At 37.1% G+C, this 25,077-nt stretch overlaps 5 protein-coding genes across 8 annotated transcripts; 2 read left to right on the forward strand and 3 right to left on the reverse strand.

The window, feature by feature from the left end:
• Nucleotides 1-43: 43 nt before the first annotated feature.
• LOC117784322 (dynein light chain roadblock-type 2) lies at nt 44-15,705 on the reverse strand. Of its 3 annotated transcripts, none has more exons than XM_034622024.1 (4): nt 15,694-15,705; nt 483-516; nt 351-429; nt 44-274 (listed from the first exon to the last, which is right to left on the reverse strand). In XM_034622024.1, the coding sequence occupies exons 2-4, from the start codon at nt 483-485 to the stop codon at nt 63-65; spliced, it is 294 nt and encodes a 97-aa protein (XP_034477915.1). In that variant the 5' UTR covers nt 486-516; nt 15,694-15,705; the 3' UTR covers nt 44-62. The 3 variants fall into 3 exon arrangements, with proteins under 3 accessions (XP_034477915.1, XP_034477916.1, XP_034477914.1); XM_034622025.1 differs by lacking the exon at nt 15,694-15,705 and adding an exon at nt 4,514-4,524; XM_034622023.1 differs by lacking the exon at nt 15,694-15,705 and having other exon boundaries at nt 483-599.
• On the forward strand, nt 3,121-3,503 carry LOC117783812 (dynein light chain roadblock-type 2). The gene is made up of 2 exons (XM_034621357.1): nt 3,121-3,144; nt 3,201-3,503. Exons 1-2 carry the CDS (start codon nt 3,121-3,123, stop codon nt 3,501-3,503), a joined length of 327 nt encoding a protein of 108 aa, XP_034477248.1.
• LOC117784318 (myotubularin-related protein 14) lies at nt 4,691-22,930 on the forward strand. The gene is made up of 6 exons (XM_034622017.1): nt 4,691-5,311; nt 19,457-20,202; nt 20,276-20,914; nt 20,990-21,169; nt 21,231-21,602; nt 22,213-22,930. The coding sequence occupies exons 1-6, from the start codon at nt 5,195-5,197 to the stop codon at nt 22,346-22,348; spliced, it is 2,190 nt and encodes a 729-aa protein (XP_034477908.1). The 5' UTR covers nt 4,691-5,194; the 3' UTR covers nt 22,349-22,930.
• Nucleotides 7,984-9,890, reverse strand: LOC117784321 (glucose-induced degradation protein 8 homolog). 2 transcript variants are annotated; one of them, XM_034622022.1, is made up of 3 exons: nt 9,663-9,890; nt 8,703-8,842; nt 7,984-8,643 (listed from the first exon to the last, which is right to left on the reverse strand). In XM_034622022.1, the coding sequence occupies exons 2-3, from the start codon at nt 8,803-8,805 to the stop codon at nt 8,123-8,125; spliced, it is 624 nt and encodes a 207-aa protein (XP_034477913.1). In that variant the 5' UTR covers nt 8,806-8,842; nt 9,663-9,890; the 3' UTR covers nt 7,984-8,122. The 2 variants fall into 2 exon arrangements, with proteins under 2 accessions (XP_034477913.1, XP_034477912.1); XM_034622021.1 differs by having other exon boundaries at nt 9,540-9,890.
• Nucleotides 22,865-24,213, reverse strand: LOC117784320. The gene has a single exon (XM_034622020.1). The coding sequence runs from the start codon at nt 24,074-24,076 to the stop codon at nt 22,982-22,984; it is 1,095 nt and encodes a 364-aa protein (XP_034477911.1). The 5' UTR covers nt 24,077-24,213; the 3' UTR covers nt 22,865-22,981.
• Nucleotides 24,214-25,077: the final 864 nt, after the last annotated feature.

Below are 25,077 nucleotides of genomic sequence, written 5' to 3' on the forward strand. Positions count from 1 at the left end.
TAAAGAATCATGTATGTACATGATACATAAAAAAACATGCAAGTAGTTCGCATTAAAAGCATTTAATCTGTTGGGTTTTGGATTACAATTAGAATGAAGTCCTTATCAGGTGCAACCATTATTTCGTGTTTCTTTGAACGGACTCGAAGGAATGTCATATCGTTGGACGGGTCCAGATCACGCACCACACTTCGAGCCTTGTCGGCCAGTTGACTCATCAAGCCAGCATATTGAACGGTCGTCGTATTGTCAAGCGTTGACTTCACTGGAATACCTAATAAGCCAACAATGCGTTAATAAGGCATGCGAAATGTTCAGAAAATTTTTTTTATCTACTCGAAATTACCCACCTTCATTATTGACAACAATTGTACCAACAACACCTTTGTGGCTTTGAATTCTTTTTAGCGTTTCCTCAACTTCTTGAGACTGTAAATGAAAACTAAATGATACACAAATTTATAAGCAAATTACAAACTTACCATTACGAATAAAACTTAACTTTACCGTTTGCAACTTAACTGCATATAAATAAAAAACTCTTGTTTGTTCAATAAACCAGATTCTCTCTCCCTCAATGACTCTCTTCCAGTGTTGCCACACAGAAAAATCTTTCGGATCTGGCTCGATTTTTTGTACTTAAAAGAAATAAGTACCCATTTTCGGATTTTACTTTTTTTTGCTGGAATTTTTTAAAGAATTTTCTTAGAATTAAATTTTCTAACTTCTCTTGCCGAGGGCTGACGAACTTTAAGGTTTTATTAAAATGTTAACCTTAATTTTGTCTTAAATTTTAAACTTTTATCTAAGTTTTAATTTATTGAAAAGTTATTGCATTTTGAAATATGCTCAAGCTAAAATTTACATTTATCAGTGTGGCCGCACGCGACCTCTAACGCGTTCTAATAAATACTGATTCAGTATTTATTAATAACCATCTGGTATACCAGAACAGTCTGGTATTATTAACGTATATATTACTCTGCTTTGTTTAAATCAAAAATTAAATAAATAATTATTTTATTGGGATTCTTAAAAGCGATCTACTTGTATGGTATCAATAATCATAATACAGGTTCTATTTAGTTACAAGCTGTGGCTTTAAAATTAGGAGAAAATTGAAAATCAACGAATCACTGCGGACGGCAGTTCGCGCTAGTGACGAAAGCAGCACGAAGGGTGCGAACTGTCCGATCAGATCGAGTTATATACCGATTGAAAGGTTTAGTCCTAGCTTACAAAAACTTTTGCTGTCTCACCTGGTTTATGAGATAAGGGAGTGTAAGTGGGAAGAGAAAAATTGTAATGATTGCAGCTAATGCGGCCGCTGCGGCCTTTTGGTAAAATATTTTATTTTTTAAGAAAGTACTTAGGTAACATTTTACTGGGGAAATCAGGTTCTTTACCATACAATTTGGCGATATCTGACAAAACAGCTCTATCGATTTTATTTATTAAATTTGAATATGTTGTAGATCGTAAAATTTTGCGTTTTTTGGTATATGAAACATAAATTTTGGCTAAGGGGCTTGGATGATATTACCTGTTAACTGAATATATACATTTTTTTAACGGTCGAAAATCACGTTTTAGTTGAAAAAACTTTTTCGTTTTATGAGATTATCTCAATCAAAGTAATACAATATCCATTTAACTTGGTTTTATATATCCTGACCAAAGTTGGTTCAAATCGGACTACTATATCATATAGCTGTCATAGGACCGATCGGGTCAATATTAAGTCTTAGTATGTAAAACTTTTTTGTTTTACGAGTTATCGTAACCAAACTAATAGAATATGCCTTTAAGTTAGACTTATATATCCTACCAAAGTTGGTTCTAATCGAACCATTATATCATGTAGCTGTCATAGGACCGATCGGGCGACATCCAAGTCTTAGTATGAAAACTTTTTTTTTTCATAGTAAGTACGGGGTCTCCGACAGTAGAGTATGCTCGACTGTAGCAACGGGAGCGAAGCGAGCAGGGGGCGGAGTCCCCTTGTTTCCTTTATAATTAAAGAAAACATTTTTTTTTAATATGAACGAACAACTAAATTTATATATTTTACTATCTGCCTGATAAAGTTACAATGTCAAAAGCAAAAGCAATTTCAAAAGTTTCAGATATCTCACAAAAAAAACCTCTACATGAGGTAAAGTCTATTGACAAGCAATTCCAAGCTCCAAAATTTCTGATATATAATTTTGTGACGAACAAAATTCAGTTTAATCTAAAAATTTTAAATAAAAATATAAATTAATAAAATAAAAGCGAAAATTGGCATTCGGCATTGCGCAAAAAGTAATTTTTATTTACAAAGAAGCTCGCCCTTTTTGCGCACAGTGCACAATGCCAATTTTAGTTTATTTTAAATTATTAATTTATATTTTTGCTTAAAATTTTTATATTAAACTGAATTTTGTTCGTCACAAAATTGGATATCAGAAATTTTTGGAAATTACACAGCCACAAAAAAAATATATTTTTTTTTTCCTAATGCGGGGGTAGTAAGCATAGTCTGACCCCCAGATCAGGAAAAAAATATTTTTTTGTATGGCTGTGTTATTATCGAAAAAAGTTCAGAATATTAAAATGAGCTCTTAGTGTCTCTGAGATCCTTTGGTGCAGACGGACATAGCTAGATCATCTAGGGTATTATTGCTGATCAGGAATATATATACTTTGCGAAGTCTTGTTTTGCTTGTTCCATAATTTGCAGAAACTTAAGACACACGCGACCAGGACTTAGAAAACTAATTAATATTGCATGGTATAAATTAGTCTGAGGATTTCCTTTGAAATTTTGTGATCGGGTCACACTTAAACATTAAACATGTTTTAGAGTCCTCCAGAAAAGGTACTCAATCAATTGCAGAAACTTAAAACACCCTCGACCAGGACTTACAAAACTAATTAATGTTGCATGATATAACTTAGTTTGTGGAATAATCCCTTTTAAATTTTGTGATCGGGTCACACTTATCAGCGGAATTTAAACGAAATTTCTTGTTGACCCACAAACCCATATAACAGCCGTTACCATAAAAACTTGCCATGACAACTTAAAAATATAGTAAGATACAGACTAAAAAAGTAGCCGACCTTTTGTTATTAAACATGTTCCAGAGTCCTCCAGAAAAGGTACTAAATTAATTAAATTTAATCAAATCCATGTTTATGAACTTTATCTGCTTTAGTCACCCCGAACACGTCGATATGTGGAAGAAGCATTCAAACAAATCCAAGAAAAGAAAAATATCCGTGACATTATTGTTATTAATGAACTAGGGCATCCAGTAAAAAGCACGATGGAACATAATACGTCCGTGAAATTTGTTGGCCTCTTTCAAGAGATTAGGGGCAAATTGGAGAGAGGTATAGAAAAAATTGATCCCACGGATGAATTGTTGATGATGAGAGTTCGCACTAAAAAACACGAAGTTCTGTTAACACCAGACTCTAAAATAACATTTATAGTTGTTCAAAATGCTGAAAAATAAATCTAAATGTTAAATAATATAATAAAGATAATGTCTACAAAACAGGTCTTGAGTTTTAATGCAAAACTTTTTAATATATAGTAGAGTTGTATCGAAAAGTTCTTTTGAAACTATTGTTAAAATTTTGTCGAATGACAAAATTCTTATGTATTTTATTAGAATAAATAACACCAAATTCACCCCTGATGGGTGAAGAATACATAACATTCATTAAAAATCTATGTTTTTTAGACCCCGTACTTAAAAAACAGTACAGGGGTCTATTGGGTTTGTTTTAACGAATATGTGCGTAACGGGCAGAAAGAGGCGTGGCAGACCCCATAAAGTATATATATTCTTGATCAGCATCAATAGACGAGTCGATATACCTCTGTCCGTCTGTCTGTCTGTCTGTATGAACACCTAGATCTCTGAGACTATGAGAGCTAGAGACCCCAAACTTGGTATGTGGGTTCCTCTATATTGCAAGCAGATCAAGTTTATTTCAAAATTTGGCCACGCCCCCTTTATCGCCCACAAATCGAAAAAAAAATTTCATATTAAAATTATAAGAACAATTTAAAAGCTAGTGACACCAAATTTGGTATGTAGATTCCTCAATACTGCGGGCAGATCAAGTATGTTTCTTTTTTTAGTCGGACCACCATATCATATATCGCCCATAGGAACAATCGGTCGAAAATCAAGATTTAGTATGAAAAACTTTTTTGTTTAATGAGATATTGTAACCAAACTGATGCAATAGGCATATAACTTGGTTTTATATATCCTGTCCAAAGTTGGTTCAAATCAGATCACTATATCATATAGCTGTCATAGGACCGATCGGGCGAAAATCAAATCTTAGTATGAAAATGTTTTATGTTTCATGAGACATCGTAACCAATTTAAGTTAACTAAATATTTTTTAATTTTTTCCATTATTAGTTTTTGCCATAGTAAGTACGGGGTCTCCGGCTCACTAGTTTTTTTTTTTAATTTTGAATTAAAATTGGTTAATTAATTTTAACTTTGTTGCAAAATTAAACAAGTGTTTCAGAAATTTTTGCCAGCCCCGACAGATTGTGGCGGTTGGGCGATAGACTACTAGTAAAATACCCAGAGCTAGCTATAAAATAGCTTAGTTGCCAACAGTGGTTTCAAACTAACATAAGATAATAACAGAGCCATTAGAGTACAACAGCAACAACATTAAAAGAGCATTGTGGTTCGTATGTTAAAAAACAGTCCCGTGTGTCAAACGTGTGTTTTCAGTCCGTGTCCGCGATTTACGTCGTAATTAAATTAAAAATAAACGCCAGCGCGTAATTAGTTAATAGAATTTGTTAAAATTCATGTTATACGTGTGCAGTTGTTGTATGTTTTTTCGAACAGTGATGCCGAATTCCATGCTGACGTCGTGGTCGGAGTTGATGACGTCGCGTTTTGTCTAACAAGGCGTTGACAAAAACAAACTTGAAAACGACAAAATAGACATAAAAAAATCAGGCAAAGACGTAGATAAAAGAGAAGAGCAAAAGTCAAGAACAGAATTTGGTTAAATACATAAGTATATTACTATTTTTGACTTTTAATTGTGTGTGCTTGTGTTTTTGCGAATAATTGTTCAAGTGTGAGTGTGTGTTTAAAATAGAATTTTACATACGAACGTGACACCCACGCAAACGTACAGTAAATGCAGCTCCGCAATAATGTGCAGCATAACGCTAAACGACATGGTCAATGTGACTCAGCAGGATTTACACGATCTATTAGAAATTTTCGAAAAAAAATCATTCGAGGCAGTGGCCTTTGAGGAAGGGAGTGCGGTAAGTAATTTTGGTATTACTCTAAAATGCCTGTGACATACACTAAGGCACACGTGCACGTGCAGTAACAGTACTAAATAGCAATAACATTGCAAGTAACAGTGACACACTGTTTTATGGGGGTTGAGGAATTGCTTACAGGGCTGACTTACGGCCAAGTTAAGCTCCACTCTGTTACACTCTGCACATTAAAGACCTCAGGAATCTAGTGGCCGCGCCCAAAGCGATTGCCAAAATGGCTGCCCAATTTGATAAGTTGATTTTTGTTTATAACTGCCGGCAAAAGCATCTGCATGGCAATCTTTTGACTTTCCCTTATTTCCATGTACATATTTATGCTGTCTGTCATGCATACATACATACATATGTACATCTATGTAGGTGTGTATTTTTGCTTGAGCGCCTGTTTTTCGCTTGACGTTCCGTGTGACTTTTCGTGCGTTTTTCTTTTCTAACTTGCCCCCATTTCAGTTACGGTTGCGTTTGTTTAGTCAATGTGAAGTTGACACGTATTTGGATATTTGATTGCCCTCTCTATTGTAATGTTATATAAATATAAATAAGAAATGATTAAAAATGTTTGCAGCCTTAACATTTTCTGTTAACCGGATTGTAAACAGATTCCTAAACTGTTAACCGGCAACAATAATAACAAATATCCCTATGCGTATTTATGTTTTTGTAAGTGAGAGACTGAACGAGTGTCAGGGGGAAAGAAAGAGACAGAAAGCCGCAAACTTTTCGCAACAATTGCTCAGCTGAAGTGAAAAACTGATAAACGAATGGTTTACAATCAGTTGACTTGAAATGCATTCCCATGTTGACTTGTGCTACATTGTTGCAATATTGTTGCTAAATCTAAATATGTTTGTTTATTTTGTCTAGGCGTGTTCGTTTATCAAACATTTGTTGTTTATCAGCAGCGCGTAAGTATTTTCTTATCAGCATAAACTTAATCGCTATGAAAACAAAACATTAAAAACTCAGGAGAGACAAATATTCTATATGACAACCCTTCAATGGTTTAACTTCCCTTGAAAATCTGAATCTATTTATATTAAACTCATAATTAATTGTAAAACTCAAATTTTTAAGAATATTTATTATATATTTTTATATTTATTAGACCCCGTACTTAAAAAAAGTACATGGGTCTATTGGGTTTGTTTTACCGAATATGTGCGTAACAGGCAGAAGGAGGCGTGGCAGACCCCATAAAGTATATATATTCTTGATCAGCATCAATAGCCGAGTCGATATACCAATGTCCGTCTGTCTGTCTGTCTGTATGAACACCTAGATCTCGGAGACTATGAGAGCTAGAGACCCCAAACTTGGTATGTGGGTTCCTCTATATTGCAAGCAGATCAAGTTTATTTCAAAATTTGGCCACGCCCCCTTTATCGCCCACAAATCGAAAACAAAAATTTCATATCCAAATTAACAATTTAAAAGCTAGTGACACCAAATTTGGTATGTAGATTCCTCTATCCTGCAGGCAGGTCAAGTTTGTTTTTTTTTGAATCGGACCACTATATCATATAGCGCCCATAGGAACAATCGGTCTAAAATCAAGTTTTAGTATGAAAAACTTTTTTGTTTAATGAGATATTGTAACCAAACTGATTAAATGTACATAACAATTGGTTTTATATATCCTATCCAAAGTTGGTTAAAATCGGACCACTATATCATATAGCTGTCATTGGACCGATCGGGCGAAAATCAAGTCTTAGTATACAAATCTTTTATGTTTTATGTTAACTAAATATTTTTTAATTTTTTCCATTATTAGTTTTTGCCATAGTAAGTACGGGGTCTCCAACAGTCGAGTATGCTCAACTGTAGCACCGGCCGACTAGTTTTTATATTGATGTATGCAATTGTAGACATTTCCGATAAAGGATTCTAGAATTAAAAGTTTATGCACTCGCTTTTACCACAGTGAATTTCTTATCACAAAACGGAAACTCCATAGCTGTGGTTATACTTCAACCGTTTCGCTTTAGTGCATTCTTTCTATATTTTATGGTTGTCCGTTTCTTTGTTCTTAGTTGTTAGAATTTTTTTATACCCTGTGCCAGAGGTGCGTAGAGGAGGCGTAGAAGATTCCACAAAGTATATATGTAAGTTATATATTCTTGATCAGCATCAACATCCGAGTCGACATAACCATATAGACTAGGGGTGCCCAGCAGGGTTGCCAACTCAGATTTTCCCCGACAGAGCTGGAGCTTTTCAAAAGCCAAGCTCGTAAAAAATTGTAATCGAATAGTCTGTTAGCGTGGTCTCATCTCGAAAAAAACACCAAACATCATGAATTTAGCGATAAAAATTAGGTGTTCAACCCTGGTGCCAAGCTTATGTCCTGGGGCGGAGGTTATTCAGCTTTCACGGAGTAACAAGATGAGCTTAGCACTAAGTGTTGGTTCTCTCTTCCGACGCACCTCTAATATAGACTGTCAGCCTATCTTTAGTGCCAAAAATAGACAAGCGAACTAACTTTTAATCTAATTTCAATCAATGTCAACTAAAAGTATACATTTTGAGAACCATGTGAGTTACTTTTACTTTTGTATCAGTGAATAGCCCAATCATGTTCCTTTCTTCCTCTTTGTATTTCCACATTCACTGTACAGGAGAAGAAGACACCCTCAAAAAAACCCATTTGATTCTTATTGCACATCAAGAAATTCAAACATTTATATTTAAGCACATCTAAAAAAAAATATCGCATTTGTATATGTAAATATAGATTTGTATAGTTGCAGTAGACACCTTTTTCGCCTTTTAGGCATAGTGATCGATGGTTTAAAAGCTGTGCTGCAATGCATGCATCAGCTCTTCCAACTCAAAGTCGCCATCGACATCGAAACTGACGTTATCCACAAAACTATTATCATTATCCAGCTTGCTTTGGGCCCATAGTATTAACTTGATAAGGAAAACAAGTTTGGGTTCCATACTTGTGGCCTGCTCATGCTTCATTATGGTTGAGTCAAGCTGGCTGTTGCTTTGCTGACAGAGGTCTGCGGCGGAGGAGGTCTCAATTTGCTCGCTGGGTGCCATCGACTGTGTGGATTCTGTATCAGTAGAGCTAACAGCTTTCTCCAGATTGCGTTGGCGGATTAGTTCGATCAGATGCATCTGCTGCATGTGAAAGTACATATAGTTGTCGCATTCAAATCTTCGATAAAGCTTTTTGGCCATGTCCATGGCATATTGAAGCTGACCAGCTCGCACCGAGTTCCGGTATTCCAGACTGTCCATCTGAGCGCCGGATTCCTTCTTGGCCTGAGCATCAAATCTTCGCGCCGTTTCCTTATAGCCCTCTGTCAGCGTGTTGGATTATAGTTAAGGAAATGGGCTGATCATATGATAGTTTACCAACCTCTTAACAAGTATTCCATGATTAGTTTATTGATGTCCGCTTGCTTGCATTGATAGCTTCTCATACGGTGTGCCCAGCCGGTTCTCTGAGCACTGCCCGCCATATTAATTATATTCAGCCAGTACAGACTCGATGAAGTGCTTAAATAAAGATAAAGTCAGAATGGATAGGTGGTGTTAAATAAATAGATGTATAAAAATTTTAAATTTTGCAACAACATTTTGAGTAACAGCACTGTTAGTTTCTGGCATACTGCACATATGCATGGCATTTCCATCAATAACATAACTCTGCTAACATAAGTCATCTCAAATAACAGTTGCTGCCAAATTCTTGAATCTGTTAGTTATTAAAATAAGCTATTGCACTTCGATTGAACTTATTTTCAACAAAGCAAAATATTGATGATTGTATTTTTAAATGTATCAAATGATTGATTAATTTAACAGCAACAAATTGCCTTGTTTACTATCGGACTTAATCTGAAACCATAGTGTCAACTGATTAAATATTGAACTTCGAATGCAAAAATAGAAACGCAAAAAAAGTATTATTACTATGTATGTATTATTATCAACATTCTCGATGTTTGTTGTTCTTAAAACAAACCTTACCCAATGACATTGACATAGCAAGAACACGACTGCAACTGTATTTCTGTGTGTGTGAGAGTGACCCTGTAATCGTGTGGGCGCCAAAATAGAATTGTTTTGTTTTTGGCCAGCAGATAAAAATATCTCAGATTCGTAGTATTCATATGTTCATATTCATACAGACAAATTGTATTTCACTTTCTATATTATTATATTTGTGTCACTATACTATACAACAACCCACCTGTTGTTGTTGTTGTTGCTCGTTTTATTTTTACTGTTGCAATTTTTACTTGCTATGTAGCCAAGTGTTGATGGTGGCCAGCAGAAAACCAAATATGTCGAATGTAATGAAAAACAAACGCACCAGGCAATATAATTCCAGAGCCAAGTAGCCGAGAAAAGCCAAAAGGATTGAATCCTCCAGCTGCAGATCCATGCAGTATTAATCTTCGTTTTGCAATTGCAATTACAGCGGCAGTTGCTGTTGCAGTAAGAAGTATATTATTATTAATCACTGCGTAATCCAAAGTTTTATTGGCGCGTTGTTCAATGCCTGTGGTCAGGCCAGAATGCGGATACGGATGCGTTTGCGACTACGGCTGCAGCTGCAGCTGCCTTTCCGTGTGTTTTGTGTATCTCGCCTGGCAGTTTCAGTCCAAATCGCTTCCAGTCTGCATAAAACTTTGTACGCCCACGCAGCAGCAGCGCAGTTGCACATTTTGGGGTTGCATGCAGACACTGGCACAGTGTTGCCTGGCTAAACGGTCGCCGTCTCCGTCATGTTTCGAGTGCGCAGGACGCCCACGCCATCTGATTTTAGCTTTATTGTCCGGCTGTTATTTGGTTCGCTCCCACTCGCGCTCTAAGCTCTGTGTGCATTGCTGTGCGCCTGTGCCGACTGGCAGCGCCTGTGTGGGTGCCGCGAGACTTGCGTCAATATCTTCTGCCCACTGTACCGCCTCCTGAAGCTCCAAGTGAACATCGATGCACTGGAGACGCTGCCGTGTCGTTGTGTGGGCGCTTTGGAATACGGGACACAGGCGCACATAAATCAAAGAAGCCGACAAGCTCTGGCGCTGCTTCCAGCGCAGCAGCTGCAACGACAAATGATAGCTTACAGTGTCACACATATCAAAGAAAATATTACAATAAATACACTTAAGGTCACTGGAAATAAATAAAACCTCCTTAAGGGCCGTATATTATCCGATTTGGATATTTTTTCGTTTATTTCAAATGTTAATAAAAGATGCAGAACCCAAGATGGATCCATTAAAACAAATCTAACATAGTGCTATCGGAGCTTGGTGAATGGCCGATTTTTATTTTTTTGAGGCTACGAAAAATCCTGATTTGCTAGATCTAAATGGACTTTAGATTCGGATTCATTCGGCATTCGGCACAGCCTATAAATCTATTTTTGGGAATATAGAATCGGGACCTTTTTGAGTAATGTTCCAAATGCCCAACATTATTTAAAATTGTTTACATATTAAATTTATTATCGTTCGTTACAAAATTGGATATCAGAAATTTTGGGGCAAAGGTTAGGTTGGGCCATAAACCAGTAAGGCCCTTCGTGATCCGGATGTTTGTGTACATATTAACATTAAATTAACTTTTATATGATATTCTAAGAGCAAATTGTTGACTCTAACGGATAAAAAGTTGATTGAAACAATCTCTTGAAGATACATGATCGAAAAATGCGCTTTAAGTTGACACTATATTCTGCAGTGCAAAAAACGGCATTTGGCAATTCGTCGCAAGTAAATTTAAATCGTTTAACTAATATTAGTACTGAACTATATGCAATGCACACAATATTAGAAATGTAATAGAGTGCTCTTTTTGATTATGAAAATAATTCGGAATAAAAACTACTTTTTCTCGGTAAATTTTCGCTATTCCATTTCTTGTTACCATATGGTAACGCTAGTACTATGGTAACAGCCGGAAAAATGGTTCTGTCTATTATCCTGACAAGGACGTACAAAAATAATGTTATTTTCGGATTCAGCGATCTCAAATTTATCAGTCCTGAAAGTTTCTTGAAGAAACTCAAGAAAATTTGGTCAGGGCTATTCGGGTTAATATACTTACTCGTATATCGGTTTTGGAACGGCTACCGGTATTTTGTAGTTTTTGGTTTCGAAATACCGGTATGATTTTGGTTCAAAATAAAGAAAATAGTGATAGAAATGTTAAAAAAAAGTTAATATATAAAGAAAAATTCTTTGATTAAAAAACAAACTATTTAATAAGAACGATATTCAAATTTACAAACGATGATTACATCTTGACAACAAATTGCAGTTCAGTGCTTGATTGAATGGAAACTTTCCATTGGAAAGTAAACGTTATACACGTTTGCATAACTTCGGTTTTTCGGTTTCGATTTAATAATAATGTCTTGTATCGCTTTTGGTTTCAGTTACGGTTACCAATTTCTATCGGTTAATACCGGTTAAGGTTTACGGTTTCGATTACGGACTTAATCCTTGGTCAGTATGTATTCTTAAATGCATTATCTGTCAGATTGGTTAATATATCTCGAAATATCAAAAAAGTGTTTGCTGCTTTCGTCACTAGCGCGGACTGCGACCGTATATGTGTTATGCTGTTGTTGTCTACTGTTATTGTTACTGTTTTTTTTAAATCAAAAATCGAACTAATTACTTTTGTGGCGCACGTTGGTGCATGCAACTAGAAATGGCAAATATAAATAAATTAAAGTTGGACCTAGAGTTTTAAGTGGTCCAAGTGACACCAAGACGAGGCTTATTACGCGCAGACCCCAGGCAAAGAAGAGGCAACCATAATGTGCGTTATTACAGAATAAGTACAGGGTCTCTCACAGCCGAGTTCGCTCATATGCAGCCTGTTTCATTATTTTTTTTTCTATATTTGTGTTGTGAATGCTTTGTATTGAGGGTTGTCGGCAGCTGTTGACGGACGCGCGTGGGTCGAGCCGCAGACACTTGGCACAGGTGCACAGCAAAGCTGCATAGTTGGCCATTGGAAGTATTTACGGGACTGCAGCTGCCCGGGCGCATGTCCGGGAGAGAGTGTGGCCGTCAGCTGGAGCTGCAGCGGGTTGAATTCGATTAGTTGGCAACGCAGCAGCCAGTCTCAATGAAGTTACAATGCTTCATATCTGCCTGCTATTTTCCAGGGACGGGCTGGTTCTGAATTTTGCATTATAATTTTTGATCCAGGCAACATCGCGTCGAACTGTCTGCTACTGTTCCCGATGCCCTGCTGCATACTGTTGCTTCATGAATGCCTGTTGACGAGCAGATAAAATCGATAATAATTGAAATGGCGACAATGCATCAGTGATGGCAACATTGCGTGATGCCATTGCTGTGCCCCACTGCGAGCTAGGCGTGGCATTATTTAAAATAAATATCAATGATTTAGCCGAAGTAATTGATATATTTTATCGATAAGATTATTTTATATATAATATATATTTGAAATATATTTGATTTCTTATTGGATTTTGCTGCCGACATATCCGTGTAAAGTATTCGACCTCATCTTCATCGCCAATGACAATGACCTCGACAGACTTTTGGATGAACTGATTGACAGGCGAGCATGAATCGCAGCCAGAGATCGAAGTCAATACAGCGACAACTTTCCAAATTGGAAGAAGAAACTGGGTATAAATGCGAGTATGAATTAATAAGTGTGTGTGGGTGTGTGTGTGGGTGTGGGTGTGTGTGTTTGCAACAACTCTTCCTACCAGCAAAGCCTACAGACTTGATTGTGTTTTTTTTTTTTTTTTATTATAATCTTATATTGAACGTGCACGAACATATTATTAATTTCTTCTCAAGTGCGGCCGCAACTTCCGGAAAAAACAAGTATTTTTTGCCGTTCATATTGCAATTTAGTAGAGATGACCATGGACCGGATTTTGTTTTAAATGATTAACACTTTGAAAAGAAAGGAAAGGAATTTAAACGATGATTTGATACTTAATAGCTCAATGAATGTAAACAATTTAGTTTAAATACATTCATACATATAATATTAATTAATTGCGGTGAGGTGCGGCTGCAGTCGAGCACGCTCGACAGTAGGATACCGTGTGCCCAAGCACTCTGTACTGATTGTTTTAATAACAGCTATATGATATAGTGAACCGATTTGAACCAAATTTTGTCAGGCCGTACAAGACCAACTTAAATGCATATTCTGTGAGGTTCGTTGAGATATTTGAGAGAACAACAACAACCAAACGTTCGTGTGGCAGCTGTATGATATAGTGGAACGATTTGATCAAAATTTGACTAGGATGTATTAGACCAACCTAGGAACAAATGGAGTCAGATTGGCTAGGATTTCTCAAAATACAAAGAAGTTTTTCATACTAAGACTTGATTTTGTGTGTGATTGTGGTCCAATCCAAAAATAAAAACAAACTTAATGTTTGCCCAGTATCCAGGAAGCCAGTTGAGTCGATATAGCCATTTCCGTCTATCTGTCTGAGACTGTAAGAGCTAGAGCAACCAAATTTGGCACACAGAATTCTAAAAACATCATGAAGCGTTGGAAATAAGCGTTATCTATTGTTATTATTATCTATCATTCTTCTTATCGCATCAAGATCGGTTAAACAGAACGGCGGTAATGGCAGTTTTAATTTTTAGCAGTAAGTACCGGGTATTCCTTTAATCGGCGTCTCGACTATAGTCCTTCCGACTAAATAAATTTTCTTTCTATAAACTTTTTCTTCAATCCGACAGGTTGTTCTTCGATAAAGGAGGTGCTCATCGAAAGCATGCGTTGAGGTCTTTGAACGCAGCAAAAAGTTAAAAACAAAACTCTTGTAAACACAAGAACAAGAACAATCAACGGAACTGTGGAGAATGGAGAATGCATGCTCAAGGTGTGGTCAGTGGTCAGTGGCCCGGGCCCATGCCTGTGTGCCTGATATGAACTTGTTCCTAGTGTCGCTCGCCCTGAATAATTCATTCAAGAAAAGCAATTTTCCGTGTTCAGTCAATGATGAATATGTATGAGCATACCTATATACAATCAGACACACAGCCATAGGTACTCTTGATAAACCTTGCCAAAATGCCAGAGAAGCAAAACGAGACTTTTATTTACATGTTTATGCTGTCTTTTTTTGGCTTTTCTTTTCTTTTCATAGTTTGTCTTGCCTCTGCTGCTAATGCTGCTGATGGCCTGGTCTTGGTCTGTTATGTCGTCGGTGTTGCTGTCGCTGCCGATGTCGGTGGTGTTGGTTGGTTTCTTGATTGGTCGCTCGGCTGGGTTGCAGAAACCGCGGTTGAAAACTTTGAAACTGTGCCGCGGTTGCAGCTATGATTTCTGCTTGCCCAGCACCGGCAAAGTCTTCAAAATCCGGGTTTGTAAGAAAACTGCATTGCTTGAGCCACGGGCCCAGAGAGATGGAGCCCAACAGAGAGGGAGTGATTGAGATAGAAACAATGTAGTAAGCAAAGCTGGTTACAGCGGCAGTCTTCATATTAAATGTGTTTTTTGGGTCACGTCGGCAGCTGATGCTGATCGCTGCTTGCGTCGCTGCGTCGCTGCTGCACTGCTGTGGTTAAGATTGCGGCAAAACTATTGCAGTGGCGTCTCAATGTAATCGCAACGCGATGACAAGAGCAGCAATAATAACAAGTTTGCAAAAACTATTTCGCTTTCGCGCGCGTCTGTTTGTTGTTTTTAAGTTTTACAGCGCCTTATTAACAGGCGCACAGCAGAAAAAGCACAGCAAACTGCACGCTGTGTTTCGCTGCGCTTACAAAGAAAATAAAAGCAAATGTGCAATACACTAAAAAAAAAAAAAAAACAACAGTGACAGCAGCTGTACAGAAGTGCAACAACAATAACAGCGGCAAAGACAACAAGTAAGCGTTTCAATACACAGAGATACATATTCTCTTTGTGTGTGTTTGCGCTTGTAACAACAACAACAATACAAGTATCAACGACACCACGTAGCAGACCCCGAAGTCCCCTTCCCAGTTGATTTATTCCCTCACACTTGCAGAGACGCAAACGAACAAGTTGCCGATAAAACGCCAAGACTTTTGTCTTTCTCATTCAAGACATATGTACAAATACATATACATATGTATGCATACACTGACAACGCTCTCTCGCACAACTCTTGCGTGCGTCCAAGAGCGGCGATTACAGAGCATCAGCTGTCTTTGTGTGTGCATATATGTGTATGTATGTACTTTCCAGATAATGAGTTGGAGTTAGCTAATGTAAATAAAAACAACAAACTATTACTCCTCTTTTGCCTTCCAAACAATTTTATACATTAAATCTTCAGTCTAGGGGAGTGTATCTTTGTACTTGTACTTACTATCGCGGACAGAGTATTATAGTAATTTCAATTTCACTTTATTGCCAATTTAGTATCATGCAAGTCTCGTTTTGATTTTTCAATCAGGCTTAATATGTAGTTCGGTTCCCGTTTTGCGAGATTATTTTTAGACCCCGTACTTAAAAAAAGTACAGGGGTCTATTGGGTTTGTTTTAACGCATATGTGCGTAACAGGCAGAAAGAGGCGTGGCAGACCCTATAAAGTATTTATATTCTTGATCAGCATCAACAGCCGAGTCGATATAGCAATGTCCGTCTGTCTGTCCGTCTGTATGAGCGCCTAGATCTCAGAGACTATAAGAGATAGAGACACCAAACTTGGTATGTAGGTTCCCCTATATTGCAAGAAATCAAGTTTGTTTTAACATCGGCCACGCCCCCTTTATCGCCCACAAATCGAAAACAAAAATTTCATATCCAAATTATAAGAACAATTTAAAAGCTAGTCACACCAAATTTGGTATGTAGATTCCTCTATCTTGCAGGCAGGTCAAGTTTGTTTTTTTTCTTTTTTGAATCGGACCACTTATCATATAGCGCCCATAGGAACAATCGGTCGAAAATCAAGTTTTAGTATGAAAAACTTTTGTGTTTAATTAGATATCGTAACCAAACTGATTAAATATGCATAACAATTGGTTTTATATATCCTGTCCAAAGTTGGTTCACATCGGAACACTATATCATATAGCTGTCATAGGACCGATTGGGCGAAAAACAAGTCTTAGTATGAAAATCTTTTATGTTTTATGAGACATTGTAACCAATATGGTAGAATATACATTTAAGTTAACTAAATATTTTTTAAGTTTTTTCATTATTAGTTTTTGCCATAGTAAGTTTTATGAGATATCGTAACCAAACTGATACAATAAGCAAATGACTTGGTTTTATATATCCTGTCCAAAGTTGGTTCAAATCGGAGCACTATATATAGCTGTCATAGCACCGATCGGGAGAAAATCAAGTCTTAGTATGAAAAACTTTTTTGTTTAATTAGATATCGTAACCAAACTGATTAAATATGCATAACAATTGGTTTTATATATCCTGACCAAAGTTGGTTCAAATCGGAACACTATATCATATAGCTGTCATAGGACCTATCGGGCGAAAATCAAGTCTTAGTATGAAAATCTTTTATGTTTTATGAGACATTGTAACCAATATGGTAGAATATATTTCAGAAAATCTTCTCTGTTGATTAACCAATCTTGATTCACTTTTCAGTACACGTTAACACGCGACCCCCATTATTTGTGCTAAGTCCCAAGGCCTTAAAATTACTCTTGATATTCGATTACATTCCAAGTTTTAAAATGTTTAATAGTTTCACAAATTGATTCGGTTCGATTTCGGGTTTTCTTAATAGAATATGCATGAACTTAAGAAATAGGACCAAAAGAAAAAATTATATGCATACATATATAGTATTTGGTCGCGATAAAATGTGGAACAAACTAATGGTAATCTTTTTTGTAGTATATAAGTTCTATTTTGAGAATCAATAACAATAACAATTTGTACGATTAACGTTACTCACTTTTTCGTGTAGCGTTACTGACTTTCTAGACACTCAGTATTTCTACACATTAGTGATGTAAAAATATAACGAAATATCGACAACTCGATTTTCACGGAAGCGATTATCGAGTACTTTAACTCGATGATTTTTTTGACGATCTATCGAATTGAATAAATCGATTTCCATGAAAAATCGACAACTCTCAGGGGTTTGTTCATCGTAGCTAATTTGTGGGATTGAGTTTGATCGTTAAATTTTTGTTGAACGACATTAAAAAATAACTTACCAAATTACCAAAGTTTGAATAAAACATGAAAACGAAGCAAAAAAAAATAAGATTTCTAATCAAAGTAAGCGTGTATTTTGTGATGACAATTGCGTTTAAAAATAAAAATTTTCTATTTCGATATAAAACTCGATCTAAAGTTTAGATTTACATCACTACTATACATATTCATTCATATTCATATTCAAAAAAAAAAAGGTTTTATACCTCAAACTGATTTTTGCGCAGTGCCGAATGCCAAACTTTTTTTAATTATAAATTTTGTAGATTTTATTAAGTGTTCAAGCAAAGAGTTACATTTAAATTTCTATTCCCACACAATTCACTTTTCATTTTTTCTAAGCCTTAAGTTATCTAAATCTTTCTCACCACAATGTTGAATCTGCTCTTTTTCACATATCTTTGGCTCTCGCCCATACACCCGTTTGTGGCAATTGCGTTTTATTTGCTTTGCTCGTTTATTTCGCTCTGCATTCATATATCTATGAATGTGTTGGTATTTGTGTGTATTGATGTGAGTGTACTATTGCTACGTTTGTTTTGCTATGCTGTTCGCTAATTTGCAAGTCTTTGCCGCAATTGCTATTTTGTGTTCTCAGTATTTTTCGCATTTCTCTGTGTTATGCTTTGTTGTTCGCTTTTGTTGTGTGTTACAAACCTGTTTGAACGGCATCCATTTCTGTCAAGGTTTTGCTGACTGTTTGCGCATTTGTTGTGGTTATACTAGCTACTATTTTTAGCAGCTCTACAACCTTTAGATTTTCCCCAGATCGAAATTAATAAATTCATCGATTTAACGGAGGTGCAGTCAAAATTTTATTCAATTTATTGCATTTCACAAGCATCAGCTATTTAAGCATTTATCGCCTTTAATTATATGTACATACAGTTTGGAAAAAAAATAATAATAGCAGCACTATGACACCCTGCCTTTTAGATCAAAAAGATCATGTTTTGGGGCTGAGATTTTGTAAAAATTCTTTATTTAATATTTTGTTAAGTATATGGACAATTTTCAAATTGAATAGAAAACAGGCAAAAATATAGAAAAAACTAAATTTATTTATTTTAAACTAACTCATGTGTAAAATGTTTAAACAAGTAATTTAAAAACGTTTGTGGAAGAAAATTTCACAAGAAGTTTCTCTTTTAAATCGGGAAACTCGATTTCGATATTAGACCCATGATGTCAGGGCAAACCTTTTAAGAATTTGTCGTAGATTACGTTTTTTATAACCGCTTGGTCGAGAAAAAATTGACCTGTTCTAATGTTTATACAACGTTTTTATGTAAACTACGAGTATGTATATGTCGGATCAATAGGCGGTAGCAGTTACATTAAAATACGACTAGTAATCTTTTTATACAGATAACTTAAAAAATAAGTCAAAGGGTATATTCACTGCGGACGGCAGTTCGCGCTAGTGACGAAAGCAGCACAAAGGGTGCGAAAGGCGACAAGCAATATATACAGCTAATTTGTAAAATTTGCTATGACTGTCCGATCAGATCGAGTTATATACCGATCGAAAGGCTTAGTCCTAACTTACAAAATGGCATATGGCAATGACCTTGATCACCCAAATCCGATAACCCTGACTAAGACTATACTTTTTAATCGATATATAACTTGATTTAATCGGACAGGCGTAGCATATTTTTCATTCTTCCTGCTGCTTTTATCTCTAGCGCGGACTGCCGTTTACAATGATTTGAAGCTAGTCATTATTTTTAAAGAGAATCAATAAAAAAATAAAAATGATCATTTTGTAATTTTATAATGAAACTATTAATGACTACATTTATCATCAACAAGAAAATATAGTTCCACAAATGTGATCAAAATGCCTTTTATTGGACCGCAACTCTGATTATGATTAGATGTATTTAATTAAAGACAAATGACCTATTAAAATAAGCTACATATTCTTATAAATATCCTTTGATTTTTCTTGATTGTCTCTACAGGAGTATGGCATCTCAAAAAAATGCGAATTTCTGTTCAAACTCGACTATAGCCTCATCGAGCTGGACAACTCAAATGGGTTGCTTAGTCCAAGATATCCTGGACGTATACTTATACCGGAATATGAGCATGGGCACATGGCAAAAACGCTAATACCCAACAATGGGTTGGTCGGAGGTGGCTCATCTGGTACAACGGCAACAGCAACACCGCTAAACAGCAGCGTTGGCAGCAACTGCAGCAATGGCAGCTCCGCTGGAGTTGGCATCCAAGCCTTCGTGACATTCGCTAATCCACTACAGACTCAGCCGCAGCAGCCCACAGTGCAGCAACAGTCGCAGCAGAATACCATCTATGAGGACCAGTATGACATACAGCGCATGCGGGAGCTGGTGACAATGGCGAAGTACGCACGCTGCAGGCAGCGATTTGCAGTGCCTGTAATAATGTTCCGCGGCAAATACATCTGCCGTTCGGCTACACTATCCGTGATGCCGGAGACGTACGGGCGAAAGGTGGTGGATTACGCTTATGACTGCCTCAGTGGTAATTATGCAGCACCCAATGGCGAGGAGAACGAGGCGGACACCACAGACGAGTCGCTGATAAATCACATCAATGATCAGTCACAGTCACAGTTCAGCTACGACGAGGTCATCAAGAGCGACATTCAATTGCTGCACACACTAAACGTGTCTACAATAGTCGATCTCATGGTGGAGAATCGCAAAATAAAATACTTCATGGCGTAAGCTACAAATATTGACAAAGACTCTCAATAATATAAAAACAATTCTGAATTTAACCCATTCCCATTGCAGTGTCTCCTCGTCAGAGAAAGCTGATCCCAATAAGCATTATAAAAGCTTTAATCTGCTATCGCTGCCGTATCCGGGATGTGAGTTCTTTAAAAAGTTCCGGGACAACAACTACATGGCCAAGAATCTGCATTACAACTGGAAGCAATCGTTCAACGATGCCAACATCAACATACCCAATCTGGGACCCGCCGCCGACATCGACATCATCTGGCCAGAATATCGGGAATGGGATCTGGTGTCAATAACTCAAAACTATCTGCGTGCCACGCTTAAGTACATACAGGAGGACAAATCAGGCTTGCTGATACACTGCATTAGCGGCTGGGACCGCACGCCACTATTTGTTTCCTTGGTGCGCTTATCGCTTTGGGCCGACGGGCTCATCCATCAGTCGCTGAACGCGTTGCAGATGGCGTACTTCACCCTGGCCTACGACTGGTACTTGTTTGGCCATCAGCTGCCAGACCGCCTTAAGCGCGGGGAGGACATCATGTTCTTCTGCTTTCATGTTCTCAAGTTCATTACAGACGAGGAGTTTAGCATTGTGGAGCACCGCAAGCGCACCAAAACGTCCAGCAGCAGCGGCAGCAGCGTCATTGTCATCAAATCAGACTGCTGCGATGACGAGCCACTCAAAGAGTGAGTCCACATTGGAAAATACTTAACTTAAAGCTATACTAATCGTATATTTCTATTGTTATTATTCTATTGTAGGGACTACATTTTGGCATTCGATCAAGATAGCAATGATAGCTACTCAAACTGTTCCAACTGTGATATGTCCATAACAGATAACTTCTATGCCACAACAACAACAACGGCGGCAACGCCAGCATCAACTGCACCGCCAGTACTCGTCAATCCGCTCACCAGCCGATCTCCCAATCCCAAGCGGTACGGAATAAAATTTTCTTTATTTACAAGATTTACCACAACCTATGGTGATTTATTGCAGATCCCGTACCAGCCCCATTTCAGTGCCCGGCTCGAGTGCGCGCCAGCGACAGGAGTCGACGTCTTCGAATGGTAGCTGGCAGGTGGTTACGGACACCGGCTCCATAGACTCAATGATGAATGGCAGTTATATGATGCGATTTGTGTCACAGCAACAGCACCAACATCAGCAAACAGACAACATTCCAATGTGCAATGGCGGAAATGGCTATCACTGCACTATCAATAACATGACCGCCGCCTATCCAAGTGCCAGCGGCGGCAGCAGTAGCAACAGTAACAGCAGCGCCAACAACACGCACGGTTTCGCAAACGGTTCCTCCAAAGATGTGAACAACGGCAGCGCTGCTGCCTCCAAGCAATCTATTAATTTGTAAGTGCTGTTAAATGTCTCTGCCATGGCTTTTATCAAGGCTGCAAACCATCAGTATTTCTGGAAAGACTAATTTTTTTCAATGATTTGTTAAATCAATTTTTTTTTAGTTATCTAACTTATTTTTCGATTTACATACTCATTATTATTCAAAGTCTGAAATAATTGCGCGATATAAGAAAAGAATGAACTTTATGTAATCATCTTTTTTTTTCGAACCAAGCCATAATTCAAAGTAGTTGCCCGGTTCATGATCCGTCGGATAATCTAAAAACATTATCATTACATTTTACTTATCATTAATACAATGAATGATAATGAAATCGCATTTCACTTGCATAAAAAAATCACATGCTAAGGAAATGTTATTTAAATTTGAGTAAAGTTTTCATTAGCATTATTTTTTCAATGCCAATGAAGTGACCTATGCACTACAAAATTAGTTAGTTAGTCACAATACTACCCAAAAATCCAAACCTATGCGCTTTTTAGAAGTAGGTTCGGTTTGGTTCGGTTCAGAATCGGTTTGCAGCCTTGATTTTTAAAATCTTGATAATCTTGTTAATCTTGTGCAATATCATTAATTTTTCCCTTAAATTTCGATTGACAGACGAAAACAACGGCTGAATGCTGTGCGCGCGATCTTTATACAAGCGTATGGTAAAACGATTGGACTGAAATTCAAGGAGGGCTCCTCAATGAACTTGGCTACGTTTATTGGCAATCTGGCGGACCAGCTGTTTTGAGCTGCAGCCGGCACTGTTACTGTGCCTGCCGCATCTAAAGTATGCCACATCTACATCCACATCAATTGCTGACTGACTGCTGGGTTGTGGCTTTGTTGTTTGTTAGTTTTCTTGTTAGTGCTGCGCTTTATTTTTTTTACCATGACTGTATTTTGTAGACATGTTGAATATTTTCGTTCTTGTGACACTTGTTAATATTAATAAAAATAAAAAAAAAACAGAATTTCATAAATATATAGAAGCAACGGGAACATCCAAATAGACAAGAGTTCCTTACGCAATCAGCAACAGCAACTGCCAGCAATTCGGTATCCGGACAAGCCCTCATCCTATAAACAACAAGCATAGTACAATGTTCTCACAGCCGCTGTTTGGCTGCAGTTGTTGCTGACCGTCGATCAACATGTTTTTTGTTTAGGCAACCCCAGCTGCTTGCAACATGCAACATGTGACAAGCATAGCGCAGGTACATTTGTTTCAGAAACTGTTTGTTTAGTGGTTACAAAATCAAATCGGTTTAAGCAATAGCTCTAAGTTGTAATTTATAGTAATATCTTTTATAAATAAACGTTTTGTGCATTTGAAATAAGACTAACTTAATTCCTTGTCATATCAATATCTTCAGAAAGTACTTTAGCTGAGCTTGCCTCTGGATCGGGGCATGTATTTGTCGAGATTGAGACGTTTCAGTCTCACTACAACCCTTTTCGTGTAATATTTGGCGCTTTTCAGTGGCACGAATCGCAATTCTAATTCATTGGTGAGATTGGCTTCCGTTCCTGATCCTGGTGTAGGTTCTTGCTTCCCTTCCTGCTGATTTTCTGCTGCTGGTTGGATCTCCAGTGGCGGTGTAGCAGGCTGATTGATTGGCCCTTCATCCTGTGATTTCAGCAGGCGACATACGCTACTAATGACAAGATTGCACTCGCTGCTATTTACAATATTAGTGGAATTCGAGTTGTCATTCGTGCGAACAGAGGACGTTTCCGAGCTAATATCTGAGGGTAGCTCCTTGACTTCAAGATTGCTTTCAGTGCTTACGAGTGTATTTGTCGTGTTCGAGTTGTTTGTGAGGCTTACCAAGACCATTTCAGATATATCACTCGAAGGCAGCTCCTTGACGCGAATCGCTCTTAAAAAATTATCGTACTGAGTCTGCACGATGTTCTCCGCCTTTTTACTCAGCGGATCTAAATGAATATTCCGCTCATGAGTGAGTATGGCGTCTAATACCTCGACCTCTAAGCGCCTTTGCTGCGTCTCCGTTAGCTTTTCTATCATTGGTAATTGATTTAATATTAATTTTTGTGGTGCAGATGTTCGTTGAATATGCGCGGGCGTTTTGACATTCAACAATCGATTTATCTTGCAAATAATATACCAAAGTACATCGGGTATTTGGCCGCATGCTTTGCCGAGCGATGGACAAACTGGCCGCAGAACTTCCCAACGCCACTGCAGCTCCTCAACGGTAAACGGCGTGTTGAGCTCCAGTCCCTTGTAACTCAAATTGAATTTCTTGGCTACCTCCTGCCAGCCCCATTCCTCATAATCCTTATCGCCGTGGGCATGCACAGCTTTGCTAAATAGGAATGGGTACGAGTAGAGTAACTCAAGGAGTTGCAGATCATTCAACACTATATGTGACCTTGAATCCGTGTTGCAGATGTTGATTTCCATTTGTGTTGCCTCGTCTGAGGAATTCATATCCACAGTGTTTCTATCCATTAATTGTATATTTGTGGCTGGTTAAAGTCTATGGTGTACACGTATACAGTTGAAACGATTTTTGATATTGATTAATAAAGTTCATAATTATTTTGTTGTTTTCAAAGAAAAACAAGAAACGCAAAACTACAGCGATAACAATTGAATGCTGCTATCGACTGTTTTGTAGTGTTGCGACGTTTCGTTCCGAAAAAGTTCAAGTAAACGGGTCATTGAAATTATCGAGTGAACCTATTTATTAGTTTATGAACTATATCGGTTATTTTGCAGCTGGTAAATTTAAATTTAATTTCGTTTGTATTTTTTAGCTTTTTACACAAATACAATTATACATAAGGTTTCACGATGCGACTAAACTTCTTGATTATTTACATATTAAAATAAATCAATATCTTGTATTTAAATTTTTTTAAACTGAAATGTTACTCAACCCCCCTGTTCAATGGAATTAGTGTATACATAAAAACATCACAACAAAATTAAAATTAAATTCTGAAACTTATAAGCATTTGTCATCTTAATGAACTTAAAATGATTTTCAAAGTTTACTGGGGATATTCCTGAAACAGATTCAGATTAATTTTTCATCAGGTCCATAGAAAACTTTTCCAATGTACTCAATGCTTAGCGTTTTGTGCAGACACTTTCAGTTGTATGGTGGCATTTGTCGGTGATTTGAGCACTGTTTCCAACTTAGCTATTTATAGCTAGTTCTGGGTCTTTTCAGATATCAATTGCTAGAAAATTTAAATATTGTTATTAGTCGGAGATATGGCTACTAAGCAAAGTCAAAACGAATAATAGTACACAAAATAAGTTGGTTTTAAATATTTAAATTAAATTTAAATATGCAGTTATAGAATGAATTTCATCCTCATCTTTCTGCGATGTATATTTGTCCCTTGAAGAAATCATATTTAAATATATTTGGGCAAATCGTAAGAGTGGCAACTCTTTCCGTTTCGATGCAATTCTAATAAATGTAAATATATAAAAGTTTG

The sequence above is a fragment of the Drosophila innubila genome, assembly GCF_004354385.1.
Source record: "Drosophila innubila isolate TH190305 chromosome 2R unlocalized genomic scaffold, UK_Dinn_1.0 1_C_2R, whole genome shotgun sequence".
Taxonomy (NCBI): domain Eukaryota; kingdom Metazoa; phylum Arthropoda; class Insecta; order Diptera; family Drosophilidae; genus Drosophila; species Drosophila innubila.

Coding starts and splice junctions, on each gene's coding strand:
- LOC117784322 (XM_034622024.1), bottom strand. Junction 275..350: donor AATTGTTGTCAATAATGAAG/GTGGGTAATTTC, acceptor TTGGCTTATTAG/GTATTCCAGTGAAGTCAACG.
- LOC117783812 (XM_034621357.1), top strand. CDS start 3,121: ATGTTCCAGAGTCCTCCAGAAAAG. Junction 3,145..3,200: donor TCCAGAGTCCTCCAGAAAAG/GTACTAAATTAA, acceptor TATCTGCTTTAG/TCACCCCGAACACGTCGATA.
- LOC117784318 (XM_034622017.1), top strand. CDS start 5,195: ATGTGCAGCATAACGCTAAACGACATGGTCAATGTGACTCAGCAGGAT. Junction 20,203..20,275: donor AAAATAAAATACTTCATGGC/GTAAGCTACAAA, acceptor TTCCCATTGCAG/TGTCTCCTCGTCAGAGAAAG. Junction 21,170..21,230: donor CGATCTCCCAATCCCAAGCG/GTACGGAATAAA, acceptor GATTTATTGCAG/ATCCCGTACCAGCCCCATTT.
- LOC117784321 (XM_034622022.1), bottom strand. CDS start 8,805: ATGGCGGGCAGTGCTCAGAGAACCGGCTGGGCACACCGTATGAGAAGC. Junction 8,644..8,702: donor CATGGAATACTTGTTAAGAG/GTTGGTAAACTA, acceptor ACACGCTGACAG/AGGGCTATAAGGAAACGGCG.
- LOC117784320 (XM_034622020.1), bottom strand. CDS start 24,076: ATGGATAGAAACACTGTGGATATGAATTCCTCAGACGAGGCAACACAA.